At 35.9% G+C, this 23985-nt stretch overlaps 3 protein-coding genes across 4 annotated transcripts; all 3 read left to right on the top strand.

Annotated features, from left to right (window-relative positions):
- Positions 1-2242: 2242 nt before the first annotated feature.
- LOC110620626 (delta(8)-fatty-acid desaturase 1) lies at positions 2243-3978 on the top strand. Its single transcript, XM_021764431.2, has one exon. It carries the CDS (start codon positions 2438-2440, stop codon positions 3800-3802), a length of 1365 nt encoding a protein of 454 aa, XP_021620123.1. The 5' UTR covers positions 2243-2437; the 3' UTR covers positions 3803-3978.
- Positions 3979-5803: 1825 nt separating this feature from the next.
- On the top strand, positions 5804-9789 carry LOC110615024 (probable membrane-associated kinase regulator 6). 2 transcript variants are annotated; one of them, XM_043949163.1, is made up of 3 exons: positions 5804-5895; positions 6160-9409; positions 9506-9789. In XM_043949163.1, exons 2-3 carry the CDS (start codon positions 8773-8775, stop codon positions 9511-9513), a joined length of 645 nt encoding a protein of 214 aa, XP_043805098.1. In that variant the 5' UTR covers positions 5804-5895; positions 6160-8772; the 3' UTR covers positions 9514-9789. The 2 variants fall into 2 exon arrangements, with proteins under 2 accessions (XP_043805098.1, XP_021612423.1); XM_021756731.2 differs by lacking the exon at positions 5804-5895 and having other exon boundaries at positions 5902-9409.
- A 1763-nt stretch (positions 9790-11552) lies between these two features.
- LOC110615033 (U11/U12 small nuclear ribonucleoprotein 59 kDa protein) lies at positions 11553-23822 on the top strand. Its single transcript, XM_021756743.2, has 9 exons — positions 11553-11805; positions 12017-12182; positions 12382-12724; positions 12822-12905; positions 13870-13935; positions 14482-14554; positions 16293-16672; positions 16872-16912; positions 23362-23822. The coding sequence occupies exons 2-9, from the start codon at positions 12019-12021 to the stop codon at positions 23453-23455; spliced, it is 1245 nt and encodes a 414-aa protein (XP_021612435.1). The 5' UTR covers positions 11553-11805; positions 12017-12018; the 3' UTR covers positions 23456-23822.
- The last annotated feature ends 163 nt before the right edge of the window (positions 23823-23985 follow it).

The raw sequence follows: 23985 nt of genomic DNA on the forward strand, positions 1-23985 counted from the left end.
TAATTATTTATTAACAACTTAATAAATCATTATAATAATTAAATAGCTTTTTCTTAGAAAAAAAAATCAAATATACACATAAATTTTATTAAATTGCACCAACTAAAGTATCGGTTACCCTTAGTTTTTTCCTTAGCGAGGAAGAAGGGATTGATAACACCAAATCATATTCAAGGAAAAGCAATAAACAAATGGCGTAAGAGAATTAGAAGCAAAATCATTTTCGTTTTAGGAAAGTATTTATTTTTGGGAAACATGTCATTCATTCGTTCATTGTTTCCATAATCCCAAATGGTTGATACGCTGTTTTCATTTTCTGGTAGTATAGAATTAAGCTTTACTTTTTCTTTCAGTAGTAAACTTTATTTTTACTAATTATACAATAAATAGTAAGGATGGGACTTTGAAATCTTATATTATGATTATAATATTTCTACTTATTAATGAATATGATTTCTATGAGATAGCGTTATTTATAAACAAATTAAATTAATTATTGAATATGATTTATTATATAATTAATTAAATTATTTATACACTTAAAATAAATAATATCTTCTTAGAAATATTTTATTTAATTATTATTATATTCGCTTGATATAAACTGTTTTATAGGTATTTAGCCTGATAGTAAGTATATCTAATTAAATCTGAGAAGTTTCGAATTTTACTCTCTCAGTCTCTAATTCAATCCCTATTTTATAAGTAAGCATTTTAATTTTTTCTTCTTAAGATGAAAAGTATTTTTTTTAATTAATCTATATATATCGAATGACTCGTGTGATGACTAAATTTTTCATGAAATTTGGTTTTATCAAATTGAGAAAGCTTTTAAAAATAAAATTAAAAAATAAAAATAAAAGGTGAAAAATATTACCAGCAATTTATTTGGATCCTAGATAAGAATAAAAAGAAATTTTAATATATTTATTTTCAAATAAAATATAAATTTTAAATGATAAAAATATAATTTAAGTGAAATTTTTTTCAACTTAGTTTTTTTTTATTTTCAATCTTGATTTATTACTTTCTAAAAAGTAAAAACTCCTTAAACTAAATCTTGACAATAAAAGCAAATGTTTTAACCTTCCAACGAAAAATAATTTTACATGTTATAATATTTAATATATTAAAAAATAATTTGATATAAAATATTTTGATATTAAAAAGTTAACTTTTAAGGAAAAGCTTGTTACTGCTTTCCAAAAAAAAAAAAAAAAAGAAAAAACTTGCTACCATTTAAAAAGAAAAAAAGAAAAACTTGTTATTAAAAAAAAAAGCCAATTATTTCATGGAACTTAATAATTTTATTAATATTACTATAAATAAATTTATTAATTTTATATTTTTTTAAAAAATTTTTACTATTTAATTCTTATATTATAAAAAAAGTTATTAGTTATTTACTTAATTTTAAAAAAATATATTAAAATATTTTTAACAAATTTTTCATTAATTTTAATCAATAAATATTTTACTATTTAATTTATATAATTTAAATAAATAAATAAATTAATCTCTCAATTTAAATATATTAATTAATCAATTTATATTAAAGATATTTGAATTTTTTTAATATTTCACTATTAAATTTAATGGAACAATTAGTTAATATAATTTTTAAAATATTAAAAATATTTTAATATATTTTTTTAAAATTAAAATATTAGTTTATTTATAATAAAATAATAATTTTATCTTAAAAAAAATATTTTCAATATTCTTTGTGTATAAATTATTTTTAACAAATTTTGACTATGCTTAGTGCCTAGTGGGGTGGAAAAATTCCGAGGCATTTATTATAAGTATTTATTGACAGAAGAGAACAGGACAGCAATTGTCTGGCATATGCCATACCATCCATCTCCGCACTGCGATCACCGTTTCCAAAATATCTTCGTACAGCAGGTTAGACTTTAAAAAATAGTGTATATCTCCCCTGTAAAGCCAGCTGTAAAAAATTCCCTCTGTTTCCCCATAATCTCCATCGTTTATTGTCAATCACTCTTGCAGGACCCACACGGCTCTGATCAAACTCCTCTAATCGGATGGTCGTTTTGTGGAATTCCATGATCTGTCCCGATAAACCTGCCATGCGTAAAGCATAGGGGAGTTAGATTTACCTGGCGTAATTTCATCTTCAACGAAAGGTTACCGTTTGACAGCGAACTTCGCTGTTTACATTTTGTTTTTAAATTTTGTATATAATAATATAAACCGATTTAAATTTTGAATATTTAGAAATTATTAATGCTTTACTGAGAAAGGAAAAAGCAGATTGAGAAGAGAGAGAAAGTGGGAGAGAGAGAGAGAGACCCAATCAAATAGAAATCCCTGTTCATGGGGTTGTTTATTAAAGAAAAAAAAACTCCGCATGTAGATAAAAGATTACAGAGATTTCCTTGATTTGGTTTCATTGGGGGCTCATTGATCAAACATGTGCATTGTTTCTGGTTCAATGGAGGGAGAGAAGAAATACATTACAAGCGAAGAGCTTAAACAGCACAACAAGTCTGGGGACTTGTGGATCTCAATACAGGGAAAGGTGTACGATGTTTCAGATTGGGTGAAGGAGCATCCGGGTGGGGATACTCCTTTGCTGAATCTGGCTGGCCAAGATGTAACTGATGCATTTATTGCTTATCATCCTGGCACTGCGTGGAAATATCTTGATAAGCTTTTTACAGGGTATTATCTTGAAGATTTCAAGGTCTCTGAGGTGTCCAAGGACTATAGGAGGCTTTATTCAGAATTCGCCAAATTGGGTTTGTTTGAAAAGAAAGGGCATGTTGCTTTGTATTCATTGGCAAGCGTTGCATTTTTGTTTTGCATCGTTGTTTATGGTGTTTTGTGGTGCCGGAGTTTCTGGGCTCACATGGGTTCCGCTGCATTGTTGGGATTTCTTTGGATTCAAAGTGCATTTGTTGGTCATGATTCCGGGCACTACGAGGTAATGTTGAGTCGTCGTTTTAACAAACTTGCTCAGTTTATATCTGGGAATTGCTTGACAGGGATAAGCATTGCTTGGTGGAAATGGACCCACAATGCACACCACCTTGCCTGCAATAGTCTTGATTATGATCCCGATCTTCAACATATACCAGTATTTGCGGTATCTACTTGTCTTTTCGATTCCATTAGATCATACTTTTATGGAAGAAAGATGAATTTTGATCCATTGGCTAGGTTTCTTGTGAGTTATCAACACTTGACATTTTATCCTGTGATGTGTGTTGCGAGAGTAAATCTGTATCTACAGACATTTTTGTTATTGTTTTCAACGCGTAGAGTTCCAGATAGGGCTCTCAACATCATGGGAATTCTTGTCTTCTGGACTTGGTTTCCTCTTCTTGTTTCTTATTTACCTGATTGGCCAGAGAGAGTGATTTTCGTGCTTACATCCTTCACAGTTACTGCACTACAGCACATTCAATTTTGTTTGAATCATTTCTCAGCAAATGTTTATCTGGGGTCTCCAAATGGGAATGACTGGTTTGAGAAACAGACGAGTGGAACTTTGGATATTTCATGCTCATCTTGGATGGATTGGATGTATGGTGGTTTGCAATTTCAGCTTGAGCATCATTTGTTTCCCAGGTTGCCAAGATGCCAATTGAGGAGGGTGTCTCCATTGGTAAGGGATCTATGCAAGAAGCATAATTTGCCTTACAGGAGTTTGTCCTTCTGGGAGGCCAATAAATCCACAATTAGGACCCTGAGGACTGCTGCCTTGCAGGCTAGAGACATGACCAACCCTGTTCCAAAGAATTTGGTGTGGGAAGCTGTTCATACTCATGGATGAAGTTTTCTGCTTTGCTTGAGGTCTTTCTAATTTGTTTGTCAAAATTACTTGGCCTCTATGTTTATTTGTTTTCTGTTGGTACTTGATTAATTTTTTGTTTGTTCTCCTTTATTGAAAGATATGGAATTTCCCCCCATTTGAATCACTAGCAATATATTATGTTTTACATTGTCCAATATAGTTCTATTTGCCTTTGCAGATACGTAATACATTAGCTCTCCTGCAGTTGTGCATATCATTTTATCTTTTATGTTCTCCCATCAGGAAATTAGTTCTCCACATTATTATAGAATATTCCATTACATAGGCCATTTTTTCCCCCTTCCTTAAATAAGGAAGTTTCGAACTAGTAATAAGTATGATATGGTACCGTAGCTAATTTGGGTGCTTCTTGTTTAGTGCTTCTGTTCACGGTGAAGGAAAAATGTCATTGGTAGCAACCACAAATTTTGAGTGAATTTGGGAGCTGTTATATTCATATAGCTACATAGGATTGCAGATGTAGTCAAGAGAAGGTAGGAATTATAGCGCAAGAGTATTCAATATGGGATTATGCATGACAACAATACAATTGGACAGATGCATTTCGACAAATTGGAATTTGTCCTCATATAACTGGAAAAGGGTACTTTTTTTACAAATGGGATTTTTTTGATGGATTTTACTGTTATATTGATGAATGCTTGAGCCACAGCAGAACATCAGTTACACCACCATGCTCGAAAGAACCTTTACTGGGAGGTCTTTGGAAGTTAGATAAGCTAGAAAGATGAAGCCATTACAAGCTGCAGCAGGTAATCTGGGGAATAGTCTTTTCTTAGCAGGGATACTTGAGGTCCATTACTTCCATGCATTGTCAAGATTCCCAATCCTCCCAGCAGAACTGGCAAGCAAGGAGCAATGAGGGTTATTCTAGAAATGGAACCAAACATAGTCGAAAAGCCATGTCTTGAAACTAATGTCACGGGGTTTGCAGAGGTTCCAGTCATTCACTAGTATGCTTTTGCAGGATTCAATGTTTCAATATTTGAATTGTTTCCAAATTCTTTTCCTAATAATTCACATGACATAAGTGTAAAATAATAAAATAATCACGGTGAGATGAGTTATTCGATACTTTTTTTTTTTTTTTAAATTTATTCACCTAAAATATTATGCTCCTAACACTTGTTAGGAGAGTCAACTTGGAATATTTATTTTATTAAAAAAATAATATATATAACAACTAATCAGATCTAATTTTAATTTCAAAATCTCTTTGAAAAAAAAAAAAAAAATCTTGCTTGATATCTAAAAAACTCTCCATAAACCAGCAAGCGACAAAAGCTTTTCTTTATGGTATTAAAATAAGATAAAATATATTAAAACCTTCTATGAAACTACCTTTGATTTTTTTTTTAATAATTTAAAATCCTTTTTTTTAATAAGCACAGTTATTGTCTTATTCACACCAAATTGGCATTCATGAATATTAAAAAATCCATTTTTATCTTTAATAATTTTGATGATTAAAGAAAGGAAACATGAAAAAAAAATATTGCTAAGAAAAAATTAAATAAAAACTCATCGAAATTGATGTTTTCATATATTATCTTAAAATAATCGAATGAATGTGGTTATAAAAATAATCAAATTAAGAGCTAAAACACTAATGTAAAATTTATTTTTAGTTAATTTATTTAATTTGTAAAATATATGAAATATAGAAAATGAATGAAAAGATTAAAAGCGTGCATATTAAATTTAATAATTTTTTAATTTTTTTTAAAAATAAAATGTATTATTAATAATAAAATATAAATATGAAAAAGTAATTATAGAAAAATAAAATATTTAAATGCTTTTAATATTTCGATTTTAACTTACATTTTAAGAAAACATAATTTTAAATAATATTAAAAATTACAATTAAAATATATTAAATTTAAAGCAAAGGTGAGTTGGGCCTCTTTCAGCAGCATAAAGGCGAATAAGCTAAATCCACAATTCTTTTGGAACTGGGCTCATGAAAAGGTACCCGACACTTCCTCCCTAGCCCTACTCGTACGTCGTCGTTTCATCTGGCAAGAGTTTCTCCCGTGCTGGTCTGTCAGGTAACCTCAGCTCTCTCCCTCACATTTCGAAGATCGTTTTTCTTTCTTTCTTTCTTTTCCCGCCCCCCATTAGCTCATCTCGTTAACTAAATTTGATTCCTGCTAATTTTCTTGCCTTTGTTTTCTTATTCTTTTTAGGGCTTAGACACGATTTTTTGTTTTTCTGATTTCTCCGGGATTCATTTGTGGTTTCTTTTTTGTTGCTGTAAAGGTGGAAAAGTAATTTTCATGTTTTTGTAATGCTGGTTAATTTCTGATGCATAGGTTTTCCTCAAATGAAGGCTAAATTTGTCTGGAACAGAGTAGTTGGTCACTCTAGAGGTTTCCTTGACTAAAAAAATAGCAACACCAACTGAAGTTTGGAATCAGCTATTTTCTGCATCATGGATCAACTAATTACAAATCAGCACCTACCATCACATATGGACACAGGTATTAGATGGCTGGCAAAATTACATACTCAGAAGTTTTTTAAGTTTCTGATTACTAAGACCTAAAAACAGCTGAAATCCTTATTAGTTTTGATTAGCTTAGTTTTGGAATTCTGATTATGATAAAAAGTTTAGAAATTGCTACTATCTGTGAAGGTCTGTTTAGCAAAGGAGTTCAATTCCTAAAAGGGCATCCCAAGTCAATAGCGACTGCATAAATGCTTCTGTTATGCTTTCTTGTCCTTCCAATTAAAAGAAATATATATTTTGTTAGAAAAAAGGGGCTTTTTGAAGGATTATGTTTGTAAAATATGTTTAAGTATCCTCCCTAAGTTGGGTTGTCCATCCAACTGAATGAATAGTAGCTTGAGAAGGCTATGTGACTTCCATGTCCATTGTGGCTAATTGTCCTTGTAGCATTGATGTTGCCTGTGGATTTCTCAAAATTTTATACCACTCATTTTGCTTAGAGATTTTCTTCTCTTTTTTCTCTCGGAAAAAAAAAACTTTCTTTTAGGAGTTAGAAATTTTTGGCACAAATGCGGCTTGCATTTGGAAGTGTTCTAGTGTTGCTGTTCGCTGAGAGAACAAGAAAAGGCCCCTTTTATTCTGAGTCAGTTTTTCATTTCTGATCTTCTAGATTGTCTCAGTAACATTTTAGCATCCCTTTCTAATTCCAACCAGCTAGGGACCCTTGTCTCCTGGTTTTGCCCTTTCTTTTTGAAAGATACTTAAAACTAGAAAATTGAATGGAAAAAACAACTCTGGTCACTTTGCCTTTCTCCCAGCCATTTATGCACATGTACGAAATCATAACATCTTTACTTATTGTAATTCTGATTCTAGTAGGTTTACTGTTTACATAACTCATTATTAATTTTATTCTTCCTTGTGTCCTATATTATGGGAATTTTCCTTTTTGACAATGGGAATCCTACTCATTGTTAAAGCTTAATGTTCTCTAAATATAAGAGGCTGTTGAGTTATGCTAAATGTCATTATGCCATACCACAACTGGACATTTGCATACTGAAATAATTATATTGAGAAACAGGGAGCGGAAACATAATTTTACATGTCATTTACTGTCTTCGTATGTAAGTATTGAATCTGAATTCAGGTGCAGCCTCTGTTAACATGTGGCTGCCCACCTTGATCTGAATTTGCATTGATATTTTCTACCAAAAAAGTGAAAAAAAAAAACTGATATTTTAACCTTCTTGTTTGATTGCACCAATAAAAATTTGTTGAGAAGTATTTTCTAGCATTTAGAATACATAAGAAAAAATAATTTTCATAGTTGAACAGATACAAATTTTATGTAAAAGGAAGAGCGAATCTCAAATGAATATTGGTTGACCTAGGGGCAGCTAAAAGTGATTGGCAATAGCCAGTGGACAAGTGGTTAATCGGCTATGGGTGCCTATATAGTCATTTACCTTTTAAGTTTGTGAAAGTTTGGAAATGACTTGCTGTTTTGAAAAATATTTTTTCCTTAAAAAGGGCATAATTTTTTGTTTTGTTAACCAATATTTCCGAGTGCCTTAACATTTGGAAAATGTGATTTTTTTTTTGTTTTTTTGGAGAAATCCTTAATCTCATTTTGTTAGCATCTCTATTTAAGTTTTCATCCTTGTGAGCACATCTTAAACAGTGCTCTGATGTTAAAAGTAGCATCTTAATGTGTTAATAAATTAGAGCAGCGTGCATGTATTGTTTAGGATACGTTAAGTTGGAGACTTGGAGCTATGTTAAAGCATTTTCCACCTGTATTACTGAATGATTTCTTGAACACTATTGAAAAAAAAAATCATATTATTTTGATGACATGCATGATATTTATAGAAAATTTACTTATGGACAAACAGAAAATTAAACTGTTGTAGACACCTTTTGTTATCTTCATGTGCAAGATTTATTTGTAAATTTGCAGACTTCATATGTCATTTATCATATTCTTTTTCTTTCATTCTTATTCTTTTTTTTTTTTCTCTCCTAGGAAGATCTCTTAAAATATCCCTTGTGATTGTGGTAAAGAAAGACGGGATTAAAAAGCATCTAAGTTCATAGTTAAAATGTAGAAAGAAAACAGAGAGAGATATAAAAAAATAGGGGCAAAACAAACATTGTTTCCGATGACCAAGGGTGGTAAATGGTTTGATTATCATTTAAATAAGAATAACTGAAGCAAATTTAATTAAACTGTACTCATAAACTAGATAAGAAAAACAATAAAAACAAAATAATAAGTAATGTCTATCTGGTTGCTTATTTATCTCGTTCCATTTGTCTCCTGCTTGACCTTGATAGAATAGACAATTTATGGACTTGTGGTCACCATGATCTTGTGGTACTCTAAGATACCAATCACACTAACCTTGTCCATCCAAGAATATATAGGGTTTAATTCCCCAATATTCCCCACATTAACAAGTCCTAACAGCCCATGGAATCCTCAGAACCTCTGGCCATCGAGAGTTTCTCTTACAGTTGGTTAACAAGTGTAAGTTCTCCTTTAGATGGCCTTGAGGAGCTCCTTAGAGCATCTTTTGACAGTTCCCATGAAGCTACTGCTGAAGATTTAGGGTACCAGATGCCAAAGCCAAAAAGATCTCTGGAAGAAGTCCAGAACTTTAATTTTGATGTTCCCAGTTCTCCATACCCAGATGCTCTTGTTGATGCTGATCAGCTTTTCTCTGAAGGCCTCATCAAGCCTGTTTTTGTCGGCCAATCAAAGATAGAGGCCTCCAGTTCCCTTGATTTACTTCCTAAAATGCAATCTTCTTTTCCTTCTAGTGCTGTCATTCCAGCTGTTCATATTCGGTGTTGTAATTTTGAAAGATGGAGAAAATCATCGAAGCGGATCTTGCAAAATTGTTTTGGATATCTGAGACCCTTGTGCCACAAAATACCTGGCTCAAGAAGAAGCACAAGAGTGGATGATATTGATAGAAGGGCAAGGCAAGTTAAAAGCTGGAGCAAGTCTCCACGAGCATCTCCAGGCATAACTTACTCATCAACAGATTGTTGTGATATTGAGAACTCAATTTATGAGGCAGTTCTTCATTGTAAAAGATCTATAGGTATTTTTCCATTGCTATATTTATTTTTCACAATTTTGTTTGTGCAAGTTTTTAATCTTTTTAGTATTCTGATTCTTCTCTACTTTCTATTTCCAGCTAAATGATTGTTTTACAGAAACAATTGGAGAGCTTCTAGAAATGCATTGCAAAAGAGTCAACTTGTTCCTTGTCCCATTTCTCTGTCTTCTATCCCCTTGGTTGTTTTTGTTCATTTGTCTTCTAAAGCAGACACTTGTTTGTTACCCAGCAGCTGTGAGAATAGTAATCATTTAATACTTACTTTTTTTCTTTAAAAGAAAATGCAAATATCTTTGACAGTACACTTTTATTTGTGTTCTTAATGCTGTAAAGATGAGAATTAAATTATTTCTTGTGTGCCACCAGTGGTTTTAATTTTAAGAAATTGTCAACTTATAGATGTGGACGGTATAGCCGACTATTAAAATTTTTTGGATTGATATAATCAATTGAAGCAATCTAATGCATTGATTTCAAAAGTCTCTGCATGGAAAGACAGTAATGAGGAACCTACAGAGATAGGATGTTTAGATTTTAGAAGACGAACCTTTCCACCAATATGAAATTTTGCTCTTAAAATAGCCGGCATTTCAGGTCTCATGGATTAGGCAAGTTGTGTTCTCTCATTTGTCCATCCAATTTTTGTGCCTTTATGGGATGTGCTTATAGCATCAGATACTGGATTTTGTTGCTGGTTGAAAACCCAAGTACATGAACATTTTCAACTTTCTTCCTTTTCCAAGTTCTTGCAATGATCAGCACAGCACAATGAAATGGCCAAGTTGAGAGCTACAAACAATTCTAGTGCTATATTTTTATTTTTTCTTTTGCCGAAAAATTCTGGATCTTACGTAAAAATCAATCAAAAGATCCCAAAAAGAAAGTGCCATTTCCCTTTAGATATTGCATGAGAAATCTAAGAAGAAAAGTGGACGTTAAACTTGTCTTCTAACCATTAAAGCACAGACGAATTTGGTTTGCCATAAACTGAGCTGTTAGGCAATTTTGGCAGTTTTTATATCGGCTCTGGTTATAATTTGGCACAGTTTCGATTCCGATTGTGCAATTTAATATTTAATATTTTATTTTTATTTTAAAAGCCGATTCGAATTGTAGAAAATAAAGATCAGGATATTGCAAGGCAATTTCCGCCTGATTCAGTCTCATGAATTATTGATAGGTTTAAGTTTCAAATTTGATCAGATAATTTTATTCTGGTTTTAATTCTGAATCAGGTGCTATTCATTCTCACCATAAAAATAAATATTTCAAAAAAATTAACATACAAATTCAAATTCGAAATCTTACATATTCCGTATATTTAAAAAAAAACAACTAGATTACTTCCTGATTAACATTCTATTGTGAACGTTTGACGAGAGATATCTGCCGATTTTGAATATTAGATATGGGTAGCCAAGGAAGTAGCAGAGACTAGAAAGACATTGATGCATTATTGAGGGGATATTGTGCAGTGCAAGACAAGAAGAGACATGGACAAAGCATGCCTGGAGAAAAGTCTTATGTTGGTAATCGGTACTATCACAGCTTCCCCTCCACACCACCACATTTTAATTCCATTTATGTAAATTCCTCTTGAACCCAATTCATTGGCGAAGAAGCACCACAAATGTCAATTGACTTAAATTTTTTCTCTCTCTCTGTTGTAGCTACAAGCTTACCAGACACAAGGGACCCAAACCAAACCACATCCTCATTGTCTTCGCAAACAGACCCTTCCTTATTTTGAAAATGTTGGTTTGGTTCCACACTGCTGATGATGACATGCTAATCCATTAATATTCATTCTATGATTTAACGTTCAAAAATCATTCATTATGTTCCTTAAAATAAAATAAATAAAATAGACTATATATATATATTTTTTATAACTTTAGATGTTACAAAATATAAAATTTAATTTTACAAAATAAAAAATCATCTTAGTTGATTTTAATTGAATAATTTTTAAATAGTTTTTTTTTTTTTAAATCAAAAGATACACGCACATTTATGGGACTGCAATAATTTCGACAATCTATATCTATGATAATAATTAACCCATCAATAGACATATCTTAAGAATAAAGCCCAATAGCCTATCCAGACTTAAAGTAAAAGAGGCCCGAGGCCCAACAACCAAGTTGCCTAGTCTAGGTAGGAACACAGAAGGAGACTGATGTTCACACCGCCGCACACGACGCCGACGACGACGACGACGACGACGATCTTCTTCCAGAGCCAGAGGATCAGAGTGCATGTAGGAGCCAGGAGCCACTATATTCGAAGCCCAACCCAGGAAATAACTAGAACCAGGCTCAACAGAAGGAAGACAAACATAGACTTGTGAGACTTGGAGGAACAGCACAGCTTGATAGGTGCAATGAAAGTTCACATTGGTCTTCTTATCCTGGACCAAACTAATTTTGCTTTACCTTTGATTTCTTTTCTTCAATTGTAGCTCTTTCTGAATGTTAATTTTAAATTATCTACAATCACTGTGGGTCTTGGGTTTTTTACGAGTTCATTATTGACGGGGCTAGAAACTGCTAAATGTAGTTTACTTGATAGAATTTTTTTTCCTCACAGCAATGAACCCAGTTCCATTTCATTTGGCTCCTGCTGCACCACCTCCTCCTCCGTGGTTACCCATGTTACCACCAAACCCTACCCAGTCCAGTGCTTTCTGGGAGACCAAAAATGTGCATGATCGGCTCAGGGACTTACAAGAGACTGTAATTCTCGCAAAAGCAATGTAAGCTTTGTTTTCCTTCAATACATATTTGCCATTTGATTAGGATATAAAATTAATTAACTAGGAATCATGATTCAATTAGTTGCTTTTTTAGGGAAAAAATATTGTACGTTATATCTCCTTTTTGGATTCGAGCATTGATAATTGTTTGCTGTTATATTTGGAATATAGATTATGATCAAATTTGTACTCTCAACAGGCAGGAGGAGCTAGAAGTGTTGATGACGTTGAAAGATGCTAAAGGATTTGCAGAACATGGGGAAAGGGGGTCCATTGATCCTGTTGCTTCTGGCTTATCCAAGTATTTAGAAGATAGGAAAATTGATTTGGAAGAGCAAGAACCACTTTCTATGGATGCTGCAAACTCGTTGATGTCAAAATTGAGAGCTCAGCTGGAGCCATTTCGACCTCTGATAGATCAAGCAAGCCCTTGGGAGGAGAAATCTGCAGCAATTAGATTGTCTGATAAAATGCTAAAGTGCAAACGAAATAAACTTTGGAGAAAGAGAAAGAGAAAACGTGTTGCAGAAATGCGTGCAAAGGTGCTTTTAATTTTCATTCATTTGTTGTCAGCTGCTGGACTTATTTTATTCTCAGTGAGTTGTCTTGTTTGCCCAATTTGCCTACTCTGATATTTAGGAGCATGAACAACTCATCCAAGCTGATCAAGAAGCTAATGAGTGGATGGCTAGGGAGATTGCCAAGGATGTTGCACAACTGAAGGTACTGGAGTATTCCGTCCTAAACTGATACAGTCAACTGCTAATGGCCTTTGTTTCTCATCCATTAGGTGTTTAAATTCCAAAAATGCTGTCGTTAAATTATGTCAACAAAGAAATGTGTGATACCAATCAGTGGTTTCAGCTTAGTGGCACCATTACTGGAGACTTGGTTTTCCTGATAGGATGTCACTTTTCCTGATATCAAAAAGCAAATGTTGCACTTGATGAACACAAAAAAGTTGCATGTTTAATGCTTTAGAGAGCATGGCAGATTCCCATCAGTAATAATGAAGCAAGTTAAGTGATGCCTACAACTAATTTTTTCACAAAGTTTGTTTTACCAAAATTCCCAGCAACTTTGAGCAATGAGTGCAAGACTAGTATTGTCCATTTCAGAACCAGTGAAGAAGTGCTATAAATAACATTTATGGTTTCACATAAGACAGTTTGTTTCTGTTGGAACATTCAACTTCTTTTAGCAAGAACATGGGCACTTCATAGCTCCCTCTTCCCTTGAAAAGAATTATTGCCCAGCCCCTTCAGTAAACAGCTATAGTTGTTCTTATAAGTTAAACTTGTACTTGTTGATACACAAGTAAATTCTCTCTTGTTTGTGACTAAGTTACATCCAGTGCATTTTTTTCAACTTTAGCGGATAAAAATGGCATATGTGACAATAAATAGGAGATTTCCAATGGTGCATACTTACACCTTTTCATCGCTTCACTCACTTTCCTGTTATCTACAGAACTGTAGTTTTGTGGTTTCTTGCCACTTGTGGCAATAGAAAATTGGATTATACTAGCTAGCGCTTCTGATGGAAACATTCATGTTTACAAGTGCTCTTATCTTATGAAGATCTTATAAATGTATTCTTTTAAAAAATTGGTTTTTGATCATGTTGATTTTCATATCTGAAGTTTACATGACCTGACATATGTTTACTTGGATACATGTTGTTGTAGGTGGAAAAGATGAAGCAGATTGCAAAGCTTAAAGTAAAAGAGGAGAAAAAGAGACTAGAATCAGAGGTGAGAACTTGTGAAATAGTGTACTTGCTATTTTACATGAGGACCTATATATGCTATTGAATACAAATCATCATCAGATGAATTGAAGACTGTTAGTAGTGAGTGATATTTTATTCTTTTAGCTAGAGACAAGAAAAATGTGGTGTTGTTATTGCTTTTTTGACCTTCGGTCATTTTGCAATATCAAAGTTTTCCACGAGCATTGTGCATTAGCAAAGAATCGCTAAGCTGTTATGGTGCAAATATTTGGAACTAGTTTTCAGGACTCTAGGACTCAACTTGGAACTCCTCAAATTTTCCATGTGCTGTTTCATTTGTGTTAGCTGGAGGTAGAACTTATATATATATATATATATATCCTTATTTCTTTCCTGTGATATGAAATACCTTTCTTCAAGGATAGTATGGTGATCCTCATCATACACAATTTGTTGGATAGTGCAAAGATACCGTGTCAAAACATTTGTTACAGATTATTACAGCATTTGTATTTTTCCTTTTCCTTTAAAGGAAGATATCCAATCTTATAAATGTCATATCTTTCAGCTTGAGCTGGTTTTGATCGTGGAGAAGTTGCAGGAATTGCGTTCTATCAGGATCCAAAAATTGAAAAAACAAGGTATGCCTAATAATTACTTTTTAGTCCCTCAGTTATGTCAAAATTAATGTATACATCCTTCTACTTTTATAAGTCAACCCTTTCATCCCTAGATTTTGATTCTATCATATAGTAGGTCTCTCCATCTATTAGATATGTTAAATTCAATGAATTTGATAGGGTCAAATGTGAGAGAGAAATTTTTGTTTTCCAAATACCCTTAATAAATTATAATTAAATCTGTATTGAAAACCCCTATAATCCCTTAGAGCTGGACACATACCCATTCGCTCTTCTAATATGTCCATTATGGAATCTAATAGTCAGGTCATTATCCTTAGAATAAGCAGTTAAAACGTTTTGTCTTATTATTTATCATTGCATTCAGAATCTGGAATATTGTTGTTGATGATTCTAACAACCCATAATGCTGTTGCTACTTCTTCTAAATCCTGGAGATTGACTTTCTGAACTTGAGTTCCCAAATGCAATCTTGAGTATTATTGCAATTTATAGTCCAGCCCACCACAATTCCTTTTTAGGCCATACTCAAATTCGTAGGAGAAATGTTCAATATCCAAGTGTTTCCTTGCATCATCATCTACTGAGGCATGATCAAGTTTGGATTTTGCAAGTAAATATTGAACCTGTACTGCTTCATCTTCCAATGAAGGAACAAAGGATTCATTTATTTTTACCCTTTTACTTTTCATATGGGCAAACTTCTTATTCAAATTTGCTTCTTGATCCATTTTCAAATAAGCAACACTGCATGCATCATGGTCCACTCACTCATTGGTGGTGACGGAACCCCTCACAAGCTCAAACCGGTGATCTGCCAGTGCATCCGCTCACAAAATCTCAGACAGGAGAGAGAGAGAGAGAGAGAGAGAGAGAGAGAGAGAGAGAGTTTGCATGTATGTGAGGAAGTGACAGTAAGGGGAAATGAAAAAGAAGAAAAAATATGTTTTATAATGCATTTCTCTTATTTGATGGAATGCCTAAAAGAATGTTATGTAATACATGCTTATTATGTGTAGCTTAAGGTTCGGAAAGTATTTTATCAAGAATTCAAGATGCATAAACTTGACTTCTCTTGCATTGGTAGCTGAGAAATTAGTTCACAGCTTTACGATAAAAAATCTAGTTGCAACCATTGTAGATTTAGTGGGTTCAGAGAAAGAGAGAAAAAGAATGTATGGAGAAGGGGGAGGAGAAGAATAAGGAGAGGGTTCTAGTTATTTTCCTTTCACTAACGGTATTTTTTATGGAGAGACCTCCAATTTGGATCATTATAAAACTTTGCTAATCTTGAGTTTTTAGAAGAAGAGGGACATACCTATTAATCATGAGATAAGCGAGTGAATAAAAATATTTTTCCCTAATATTTTTATGCATTTTGCTTACTGCTTAAATCTGCCTGCTCTGATATAATTGGCCTTTATAACTCAAATGAATGTACAACTGCACTTTTGCTGCTGTGGACTGTGAAGTTCAAGTCATATTACTTTTTGGTGCTTTGTGGTATTCATTCTTGGAGTTAAAAATAGATAAAATATTTATTAAAGTGATTAATTTTGCAAAATGAGGTTCTATATATTTGTTTAATCTTGTGAATCTTGATGCTTTCTATGTCTTGCAGTTTCTTTAGTATGCCTTATTTTTCGTGATTGTAATTAATACTGCGTTGCACACTTGAATTTGTGTTGGTTAATTCTTTTTTGAACCTCTAATTATGATTGGTTGCATAATCATGCAGGGCATTTTCTTCCGGAGGAGGATGACAAGTTTCTTGAGAGAGTTCGGGCTGCAGTTGAGGAAGAGGAGCGGCAAGCAATGGTTGCTGCTGACACTGATGCTGCCAAGGATGCCATTGCAACTGCTGAGGGATCCCGTAAAACAACCCAGACTCACGGGCCTAAGGATTCAAGTGCTGATAATGTTGGAACTAAGGAAAGTACAGGCCAAGTAACTGATGGCAAAGACAGTGCAGGCTCTGGTGCGGTCACTGATCCATCTGAAGAAAGAGGAACTGAAGGTCAAAGTTATAGCGGAGCATATGATTCTGTGGCAAATTTACCATTGGAATTCTACCACTATTATTATGGCAGCAATAATGATATGGGCACACTTATTGAGGTGATTTTAAACTGCTTATTCCACTGATTCTCTGCATGGTGCAGAATACATCATTCTCGCAATGCACAAGTGATTCCTTAATATTCAGTGGCAGTCTTTCTTTACTATTAACACAAAATTGCAGGTTCAACTCCATAGTGAGTTGAAAATTATAATGAGAGCTAATCATTCTTACAAGTTCTTTCATCCTTGCCTGCAGGTTAGAAGAACCTGGGATGCATATATAAGACCGGGGGGAAGGTAAGCCCGTAAATCCTTTTAGCCGGAAATTATACAAACCATTATGTCAATCCCCACACTAACTTTTTAAATATAAGTATATATATAAGTTAGCTCGTAAACCTATCTCTTAAATCTTATCGACTTGAATATTGAAAACTGAGTGTAATGCTGGATGTTTGCAGTGCTGGATGTTAAAAAACTCAAGTTCGGCTCATAAAAATTTATCCAAGCTTTAAACTCAATTCTCTTATTACATTGAACTCAACTTGCTTAACAAGGCTGCTCATATTGTAGAGGTCAAGTTCTGCTTATTTACTAAATGAGCCTAAAATCTAAGCTGGAGTTTGACTCGTTTATAAATTGAGTCGAGTCTAATTGAGCTTTTATTCAGTTAAACCTCGAATAGCTTGTAATAACATATTAATAATGGGCCTCCTTGAAATCGTGACACGTGTGCGAGAAAGTAGAAGGGTGCACACCAATACATCTGGTCCGACCACCTTACAAAAGAACCATCCATCATAATATGCAGGTCAGACCTCCAGCACCTCCGACCGCACCAATGCTCGGAGCAAGTAAGTCGATCTCTTTAAGACATGCATATCCCACTTAGGGTCATAATTACGCGTGCAAGTAGGATTGACAAACAAAACGGGAGTGATGGACAGGACATGGGGAAGCGGCTCAACATTTATTAGCTGATTGCCACCATAAATGAGCCGCCTGATACTTCTGCCACAACACTCTACCGTCGTATTAGATAAGGCAATCCGTCAGAATGCACCGGAATGATCAAGGTATTATTACCCTGAACAAATTACGTAAGGGGACAGATTTTATGAAACCTAGACCTTAGAAGCTCTCAACTTTCTCCAAGAGTCTCAACAGCCTTACATAGGCCGAAAAACTAGTCCAATCCCTTCTCTATCCCCAACTATCCAATCAGATCCATTAACTTCCCCGTAGATCAAACCTTTCAGCTACGTGTTATCATCTCTTAGTCTCACTGGATCTTAGAGCTATCAATTAGCGCTGTGTGTGGAAAAACGAAGGAAGACTATCCAATCAACTAGAGTTTTCCAAACATAAACGCACTGAGATCCACCATGGCAAATAAAGAAAACAACCCATCGACACTCATTGGAGACGAAAATCCAACCCTCGAAATCCCAAATCCTCAAAACTTTCTTATGACGTTGTTTTCATTTTCCCCCACTCAAACATTACCACACACCTTCCACCAACAACCCCGCTCTAGCAAACACCGCCCTGCAAACACGCATGTCTAACCAGGATCTGCAAGCAATGTCTGTGCAGCTGCAACAAACGATGATGTTGATGAACCAAATAATGCAGCAAAGGAGTCTCACCTTGCCCATGCCTACAAATCTAACATCCATCACAACCCCTAATCAAGCACCAACACCGACCTTTGTTCCAAAAATCGAAAATCATGACCAAACCTCCACGATACACTTAACTTAGAAGACAAGAGAACCGTTTGTAGCCTGTATCCGGGAAGAGACTATTCCCAAGAAGTTCCAAATGCCAACTATGGGTGCATATAACGGCACGAGCAATCTCAGGGACCATGTAATCAACTATAAAACCTTCATGGAGTTACAGACTCACTCTAACACCTTACTTTGCAAAGTATTCCCCACTACCTTTACCGGTGCAGCCCTAACCTGGTTCAATAACCTAGGATCAGAAAGTATCAAGACTTTATATGGCCTGGCCAGCTCATTTACAGGGAGATTCATAGCCAGCATCCTAGCCCAGAGGAAAACTAGTTATTTGGAGATGGTTAGACAAAAGAAGGGCGAGACTCTACGGGAGTATGTTAACCGTTTCAATGCATAAGCCCTCCAGATCCCTAACCTAGACGAACCTCGAGCAGTGGAAGCCGTGCAGAAGGGAACTACCTTGGTAGAGTTCTTTGGGTCCCTAAGCAGAAAACCACCATCCACATTACCCCAACTCATGCAGAGAGCAGAAAAATACATCAGGCAGAATGATGCCTTCATGACCAGTCGATTTGTTAGAGAATCCTAAGAGAGGGACCAGATGAAAAGCCGACCAAAAGATCGAAGGAAGGAATAGACAGATCGGAGGCCCGATCGAAGTGTTAAGGCCTTAAATAGATACTGAGACAGTAGGGAAGCTGATCACCGACCTAAGCTCCCTCCCCATCGAGACATTACTCCTTTGAATGTCTTCATGGCAGAAGTATTGGTTGCTATACAAGACAAGAACCTGATCATATGGCCACAATTTTTGCGGTCAGACCCTGGAACCACACTCCAACCAGTATTGCCAATTCCACAAAACTAATAATCATGACACGAATAACTGTTACCAATTAAGGAATGAAATAGAAAAGCTAATTAAGAGAGGCCATTGGAAGAATTTTGTGAAGAAAGAGACAGCACCCGGAGACAGGCCAAAGGAGAGAAGGGAACCATTAAAGAAAGGACAGCAAGACCCGTAAATGATGGATCCAGCGGGACCATAAACATGATAGTAAGAGAAGAGATAGAATAGCCCCTCCGGACTAACAGAAAAAGAAGACAAGGTGGCAACCTAAAAGAAGTGGAAGTCATGCAAGTCACCGAGCATATTCCAGAGATAGTGAGTTTTTCAGCAGTCGACGGGGAAGGGGTCGAGATGCTGCATGATGATGCTCTGGTGGTATAAGCCATTATTCACAATTTCAGGATCTAGAAGATTTTGGTTGACGATGTAAGCAAGATGAATCTTCTGTCACACCGAGTTTTTAAAGCCATGAAGATAATAAGTGAGAACATGGTCAAAGACCAGGCACCAGTGAAAGGCATAGGCGGAGCGCTCGTACCAGTAGAAGGGAAGAATAACCTGCTGATGACCTTGGAAACACCATCGACCACTGGGACCCAGCATGTCCAGTTCTTCATAGTCAAGTTACCACTGGTTTACAATGTCATTCTGGGTCGACCAGTTTTGTATGATTTTGAGGTAGCCATGAGCATCAAGTACTTATGCATGAAGTGCCCCGCTGAAGCTGGGGTGGCTACTGTAAGGGAAAGGCAAGAAGAATTCTGATTGGTGTACCTGACAACTATGGCAAAGGAAGAAAAGGAGGAGGTGCACCTAGAAGTTATGGAGGTCAGGGATGAAGAAAAAGAGCAAAGAACCCAACCTGCGAAAGAGCTTGAAAGTTTTGTCTTAAATGGAGAAAAATGAAGAAGAACCGGAGAAAAATTTCAACATGAATGCGGACCTAACCATGTGCAGAAAACGGCCGTAAAAGCCCTTGTCTAGGGTCATGCTAATAGCTTTGCTTGGAAGCCGGCCGATATGCCAGGAATCGACCCCCAGGTCATCTCCTATCAATTGAATGAATGTGTGATCAGATGCAAGACCAGTGAAACAGAAAAAGAGGATGTATAGGGTAAAAAAAGAGAAGCTATGAGAATTGAGGTAGAGAAGTTGGTAAAAGCTAATTTTGTAAGGGAAGTGGCTTATATTGAATGGTTAGCTAACCCCGTTTTTGTAAAAAAATCCAATGGAAAATACCGCATGTGTATAGATTTTATTGACCTAAATCAGGCTTGTCCGAAATATTATTATCCTCTACATGACACTAATAAATTGGTCGATGCTACGGCCGGATTTGAGTATTTGTCTTTTTTAGATGTAATGTCAAGTTATCATTAAATTCCAATGCATAAAACAGAGAGGAGAAGACTTTCTTTATTACCGAGGATGAGACCTATTGCTACCAAGGATGAGAGCAATGCCTTTTGGGCTGAAGAATGCGGGAGCAACCTATCAGAGGTTCATGAATAGGATTTTATGAAACCAGATAGGCCAGAATACAGAAGTGTATGTAGACGATGTCATAATTAAAAGTCACTCCTTCGAAGACCACGTGAAAGACTTGAAAGAAATATTTGCGATTCTTAATCAATACCAAATGAAGCTCAATCCGGCCAAGTGTGCCTTTTTCATTAAAGGTGGCAAGTTTTTAGATTACATGGTCAGGGCACGAGAAATAGAACCAAACTCGGAAAAGGTTAAAGCCATTCTTGAAATGCCCGAGTCGACCTGCATCAGGGATGTTCAAAGATTAACAGGAAGGGTCATAACTCTAAACAGATTTATGTCGAAGTTAGCGCACGAGGAATAGAACCAAACTTGAAGAAGGTTAAAGCCATTCTTGAAATGCCCAAGTCGACCTGCATCAAAGATGTTCAGGAAAGGTCATAACTCTAAACAGATTTATGTCGAAGTCAACGGAGAAATGCCTACCGTTCTTCAAAAAATTGAGAAAATACCTCAACTTTGAAGGGACAGAGTAGTGCTGGCAAGCCTTTGCAGAATTAAAGGGCTACCTTAACTCCCCCAAAGTCCTTAGTCGACCAATAGGCCAAGAAGACCTTTATATCTACCTAGCTGCTTCTGACCAAACGGTCAATGCGGTCCTAATCCGGGAAGAGCACGGGGTTGATTATCTTGGAGAAGCCCTTCCAATGGACTCATCCGCTCATACTAGTCTTCAATGCGGCGGTTACCCAGGCAACCTCCTCCTCTTTAGCCTTTTCAATGTCACGGAGGGCGGTCTCCCGAATATCGACTTTTCTATTCTCGAGCTCTAGTAAAGCCCCCAGAAGCTGTAAAAACAAGCAGATAAGTCAGAAAACGACCAGAACATCCAAAAGCAAAAGGAACTGTAAGGAAACTTACAAGAAGAACTTTTATTTTAGAAGCCCCGAAAAGGTCCTCCTCCGCCTGAGAAGCAAAAGAGTTTGAGTGCTCGGTAGATTCAATCAGCTTGCAAATCGTGCTCACCATCCGAAAGTCAGTCAAATTGGGGGATGGCCCAAAAACGTGGTTGTTCAGCAGCTCAACAATTGAGGTAGGAGTGAAATCGAGACCTAGTTGGAAAGGCAGTCCAGCCTCATTGGAAATTAAGGCAGGAGGTAGCCCCTTCCTTCCCCTTGTCCTTGCCTGCTTTGTCCGAAGAAGGCTTTCTCGGATTGGAGGAAGATGAAGTCACCTTTCGAGAGGAGACCATCTCGGATTCCTTCACCAGCTACCTCTTTTTTCCTGATGTCCCCAAGGCTGTGGTGGCCGACTCCTGAGGGAGACGAGAATTTTTCCGTTTCAAGCCTCCCCCTACCTCCTTAGCAGGAGAAGACCTATCCGAACTGACCACCGCCCTCACTATAGCAAGCTCTGTATTTTCATCCGCAACAGTCGTAGGCGTGTCATCAACCTGATCGCAACCAACCAAAGCCAATTCCGTACTGGCTTCAGTGGGAGGCAGAGGAGGCACAACCTGTGCTAGTACGGGCTCCACCACTAATATCTCAATGGTCACATCCATGGTCTTCTGGGTTTTGAAAGACTTCACATTCTGTCGAACAGCATCACGATTAAGGAAAAAATTCTGGGGAGTCAAAATGTCCTTCATTGGAACGATAGAAGCTGCAAAAACACCCAGATGCAAGGCATTTATGAGCTTTCAATAAATCGCGTTTCGGTAATCCAAACAACAGCGGTCTTCGAGACGACTCTGGAGGGATGTGCACGTGTATTATGAGTACTCATGACGACGCCTCGTAAATCAAGAGGAATCAATGAATGCACATTTAGTAATGAAAGTGCCGATTTTGAATCGCTCTCCCAATCGTCGTAAATAACTCTTGGGGAAGCGAAATGACATCTGATAACATATTAATGATGGGCCTCCTTGAGATCGTGACATGCGTGCGAGAAAGTAGAAGGCCACACCAACACGTCCGGTCTGACCACTTTACATAAGAATCATCCATCATAGTATGGTTAGATCATAATTATTAGCTTATCTGTCCACTTTACACCAACACGTCAGGTTAGATCTCCAACACCTCCGACCTCACTAATGCTCGAAGCAAGCAGGCCAATCTCTTTAAGACATGCAGATCCCACTTAGGATCATAATTATGCATGTAAGTAGGACTAACAGACAAGACGCGGATGGCATAGGGAAAGCGGCTCAGCATTTATTAGCCGACTGTCCACCATTAATGAGCCACAACACTCCATCGTCATATTAGATAGACAATCCGTTAGAACGCACTAGAACGATCAATGTATTAATACCTCTGAACCAATTATGTAAGGGGACAGATTTTATGAAACTCAGATTCTAAAAGCTCTCAACTTTTTCCGAGAGTCTCAACATTCTTACATAGGCTGAAGAATATCCCTTCTCTATCCCTAACTACCCAATCAAATTCATTAACTTCTTCGTGGATCAAACCTTTCAACTACGTGTCATCATCTCTTGATCTCACCGGATTTTAGAGTTATCAGCTCGCAAATAGTTAATTGCCTCTTTTTTTTTGGCATTTTTTTGGGGAGGAATAGGCAAATTTGTCACCCTTTTTTTATTATTATTAATGGTCTTCTATCTTTTTACAATTCTATTTGTGGATGTGCAGCCGCATTCCAGGGCATTGGGTTCAGCCACCTCCTCCAGCAGATGACATATGGGCGTCATACCTTGTTAGGCTGAATGACTCCGGACTATTTTAAAAAAGGGGAGGTTTGGCTCCCACGACTAGCATATTGCAGAGTTTTGAAAGCATTTTGGCTGAATCATTTCTTGGTTGCTGCGGATTTGGCTTATTGCAGATTTGGCTTCCTTCGCATACTGAAATAATGCTAGCAGAAGGGAAAAACAGAGCATGCAGGGTTGAAGAAAGTAGTCCAAAGTTACTGTGTGCTCTTGAACTGAGCACGACCAGGCTTAATATAATGCCTGTTGCTGATTTGACATTGTGGTTTGGAAATCAAAACTGCTTTTTAGGAAAAAAGCACATGGCTGTTGAAAAAAAAAAGGTTGAAAATGTTATTTTGTTATTTAATTTTATTATAAATAAATTATACTTATTAAATTTAATTCTAAATAATTCATTAATATATATATATATATACACTGTTTTATCAACTAGATAGCAATGCCAAACAAAGCCTAATCTGCTAACAGTGAGAGACTGTGCTACGTTCCGTGAAGTGCAATTATCCTTTTCTCCGCATATTGACATTGCTAGGCCCATTTATTA

The sequence above is a fragment of the Manihot esculenta genome, chromosome 1 (genome assembly GCF_001659605.2).
Source record: "Manihot esculenta cultivar AM560-2 chromosome 1, M.esculenta_v8, whole genome shotgun sequence".
NCBI lineage: Eukaryota > Viridiplantae > Streptophyta > Magnoliopsida > Malpighiales > Euphorbiaceae > Manihot > Manihot esculenta.

Excerpts from the sequence above, each read along its gene's own strand:
- LOC110620626 (XM_021764431.2), top strand. The coding sequence starts at position 2,438 with ATGTGCATTGTTTCTGGTTCAATGGAGGGAGAGAAGAAATACATTACA.
- LOC110615024 (XM_043949163.1), top strand. The coding sequence starts at position 8,773 with ATGGAATCCTCAGAACCTCTGGCCATCGAGAGTTTCTCTTACAGTTGG.
- LOC110615033 (XM_021756743.2), top strand. The coding sequence starts at position 12,019 with ATGAACCCAGTTCCATTTCATTTGGCTCCTGCTGCACCACCTCCTCCT. Across the intron at positions 12,906-13,869 it reads AGGATGTTGCACAACTGAAG|GTGGAAAAGATGAAGCAGAT; the intron begins GTACTGGAGTAT and ends ATGTTGTTGTAG. Across the intron at positions 16,673-16,871 it reads ATATGGGCACACTTATTGAG|GTTAGAAGAACCTGGGATGC; the intron begins GTGATTTTAAAC and ends CCTTGCCTGCAG.